The sequence below is a fragment of the Limulus polyphemus genome, unplaced genomic scaffold (assembly GCF_000517525.1).
Source record: "Limulus polyphemus unplaced genomic scaffold, Limulus_polyphemus-2.1.2 Scaffold3061, whole genome shotgun sequence".
Taxonomy (NCBI): Eukaryota; Metazoa; Arthropoda; class Merostomata; order Xiphosura; family Limulidae; genus Limulus; species Limulus polyphemus.
Window position 1 is genome coordinate 1 of NW_013668671.1, and position 3,932 is coordinate 3,932.

The following is a 3,932-nucleotide window of genomic DNA, read 5'->3' on the forward strand; positions in this document are numbered from 1 at the left end:
AGACGTAACAACATATTAATTCTTAAAGTATTAAATCGAATTTTTGTTCAATAAAAATCTTTCAAATGCGACTGTAGCTTTTTTCTCCCAAAACTTTGTCTTCAAAATAAGGGTGCGTCTTATATTCCGAAAAATACGGTACACTATTTACAAAAATCTACATATTCTATTGGTGACAAACAACAAGAAACAAAAACAAATTCGCCATGTGAATAAGGAAGTGATGAGATATTCAAGTTGTTTTATAAATGATATGATTTTCGACTGCAGTATTACTGTATAAATTTCATGTTTAACAATTGTGTTTCAGTATCATATTATGTGGGTTGGTTATTATGTTGGATTACTTTAAAAAGCAGAAACATTGAGCGAATTACCGTTTTAAAAAGTATCTAACTCTTGATTTTTTGCCACTTTAAATCGTTTTAAAGAATTATATTAACAAGTGTTTTTAAAGCAAGTTTTTGCTTAATTATGGTATTTTGACACTTGTGTATAAAGTTAAAATCATAAATAATATCCAACGTTAAACTTGTCACAATTAAAAACATTTTATTTTAATGTTGAATATTATTTATGATTTTAAGTTTTTGCTTATCACGAAAGTCTTGTCAAATATATAGACGGCCCCTTTAGTACTCTCGTTCCCCGCTTTTTTAGATTAATTACAATAAATATTAGATAATTATGAATTAAACCTTCAGATATTAATAGTTGCTAAATTCGTAAATTTTAAATTAAAAAAGTAACATTTAAACTATTTTATTTTTATCTTTTAAATGATAATCGACTTGGTATCCAGAATACACAGGGCAATTTAGAAATACTGCTTGCGTAAAGGTGCATTTTCTACGTGTACCGATTTTAAGTTATTTTGTTAAGGTTAGGTGGAAATTAATATCAAGAATCAAAAATGGTAAGTGTCATCTGACTATAATCGTTATTCAATCAAGTACAAGGTGGTTATTAAACTTTACAAACAGTTATTCCATATTTAGTTTTGCTATAATACGAAATACGTTGAACATATTTGTGTTCGCTGTCGTCGCCATTAAATATGTGGTGTTTGGGATTTAAACTTTGAATTTGAAGTTCGGGGCCTGTTTCTTTCTTTCTTTTGTTTGTTTTGCAAGCTTCAATAACAATAAAGTTCCAAAATATAAACTATAAAAACAGAAGAGCATCAATTCATAGATATGTAGTTTAAAAATGCTGGGTATATACAACCATCAAGTTATTATTATTAAGCCAGTCTAAGACAGAATCAGTGAATGTTAACTTAAAACTTAAAATCGTGATTCGTTGCAATATTGTACTACTACTAGTAATAATACTAGTAGTAGACTGTAGAAGCTGTAATATGACTAGCGTGTTTTGAGCATTTGACTTCAATTTTCAAATTAAAAAGCCAATGTTGTTGTATCGAACTTTCAAAATTCAAGTTCAACTCTAGTGTAAGTTTAAGGTGTTATGACATGGCACTAACAATTTTAATAGAACTGCTCAACTAGGTAACATTTTTGAACTGTTGTGTTTAATGTGAACTTAATCATTTAATGGTAAGTTAGAAGTTAACTGGAGTTTTACTGTTAGTGTTACAACTTGCAATGTTAAAACACTGGCAATGATGACCAAGCTGCAATGTTATTTAAATTAAGGATAACATTCGTAATTACAAATATAAGTTGTTTTACACTTATTTTAACACATGTAACCATTAAACTAGTCACAGTCTTACAGGCCTGCTGACACAGTACAACTGGTCAGGGGCCTGGGCGATTGAAAACTAGGTATGCCTTAAAGTTAAAGCCCACAAAATACCTTTGGGTCATATCTTCATTTAATCATAAAAAGCATAGTTTTTGGCTTTTCTTTGCATATAGACTCTTGATACATTAAGAATGATTGAAATAATAATTTGAGTAATAATTAATATATATTTGTTACTTTATAGATTTAATAGGTATTTTTATAACTTTATTAACATTTTTTATGCTTTTACTATGAGCTAAAAATGGCTGCTTCTATGATTTTGCCTTGTTTATGAGCTCATATCCTAATTTAGGATCTTTTTAATAATTTCTTAAAAATGTTAAAGTGAGAGAAAGGGTGCCCAGTGAGGATGTTTGCCCCAGGAATGGCTGACCAGAAGTAGGAGGTTAATAAATAAGGTAGAAGAAATGTTATGTTTGTTATAAAATGAGGCACATTGCAAAGGAGTGCAAGTCCATTACCAGCAAACAACAGCAGAAACCTCAACATAAAGCAGCTGGAGCCATTTACAAAGACAGTGCTGGTAAGAAACAAAAAAAAGAGCAACTGACACTATGGATGCTGCTGCCAAAAGAAAGAATCAAGAATACTTGTCAAATTCAATTCAAGAAACCATGATCAATCAGTGTACGATTCATGGTTGGCTCAAGTTAGCAAACGGATCAACAGTGCCAATAGTAATGAGTGCATGCGACAAATATCAAGATGTGCCAACAAATCATAATATGCCAATATGTGAAGGCTATGTTGGGGGACAAGAAAGTGAAGGTTCTATGAGATACTGGGTGCAGTAGTGAGAACCAGTCTAATGTCCGATCATCAGGTGACAGGCAAGGTTTGTGCTAATTGATGGGACATTGAGAAAATTTCCCATAGCAAAAATAAAGGTGGATATTCTATATTATGTAGGAGACCTTGAGGCCATATGTATCAAGGAACCAATACACGACTTGGTGATAGGAAATATACCAGGTAGTAAAAAAACTTTGAGGAACTAGACAGAAAGAAGATTGATGAAGCATCTGCAGTCACTACTAGAGCTCAAGAAAAGAAGAGCAAACAAGACATCAAGCCCCTGCAAGTGTCAATGTGAATGATAGAGGGACCCAGTTTACTTCATAACTGTTGCAGGAAGTGTGCAGACTCATCAGTACTCGGCAACTCTTTACCACCCTCATACAATCCTAAATGTAATGGGCTTTGCGAGAGAGTCAATGGAGTTTTAAAGAGTATGCTGAAGAAGATGTGCCAAGAGAGACTACATGAGTGGGACAGGTACTTACAGGCAGTATTATTCGCTTATCGAGAAGTCCTGCAAGGAAGTACAGGATTTTCACCCTACGAGTTACTGTATAGAAAAATGATATGTGGTCCGATGCAAATATTGAAAGAGCTATGGATGGGAGAAGACATACCAGTATGTGTTAGACCTTAGAAACTGACTGGAGGAGACCTGTCAACTCACTCAACAGAGTTTGTATACAGCTCAAGGTAGTCAAAGACATTTTTATGACAAGAAGGCCAAGGATTGACATTTTAAGGTTGGACAAAAGGCCTTAGTTCTGCTGCCCACAGACCACAACAAACTCACCCTGCAATGGAAAGGACCTTTTGAAGTACAGGAACTACTCAACAGCATAGACTACAATGTGAATGGGAAGACCAAGATCTACCATGCCAATCTTTTGAAGAATTATTTTGAGAGGGAAGAAGACCTAACGGGTGCAGCTATTGAAACAGAGATGGATGTTGCAGGTGTGGCCATTATAGATGCAGAACCAGCAGACAGTGATTTTGTCTTAGAAGATAAGGACCTACTAAACCTAGAGATGAGATGTCCAAGGTGAGTGTAAACTGACTGATAGGAAGAGGAACAAAATTTACTTTGTCAGCATACAGATAGATTAGGAAATATAGACCTCAGACAACACAAGGTCAAAATGAAGTTGAGGGATCCTGTTAAGGAGAAGCCCTACTGGAGACCAAATGTTTGGAGAGACAAACAAAGGAACTGCAAATGTTGGAGCAGTCTTTGTGTATATAGTAAAAAAAAATTGTGTATATTTTATCTTGCAGAGGGGGTTTATGTTATGATATAAAAGACTTTTGTTCAGATAGTATTGATTAATTTAGTTTTGTGAGTGAATGTTTTATTATTG

At 33.6% G+C, this 3,932-nt stretch overlaps 1 protein-coding gene across 1 annotated transcript in view; it reads left to right on the forward strand.

Moving 5' to 3' along the window:
- Positions 1–790: 790 nt before the first annotated feature.
- Positions 791–3,932, forward strand: part of LOC106468577 (translation elongation factor 2-like) — a 54,428-nt gene continuing 51,286 nt past the window's right edge. The window contains exon 1 of the mRNA XM_013929012.2: positions 791–916. Coding sequence (XP_013784466.1) covers positions 914–916 — 3 coding nt within the window. The 5' untranslated portion in view covers positions 791–913. The remainder of the gene's footprint in view (positions 917–3,932) is intronic.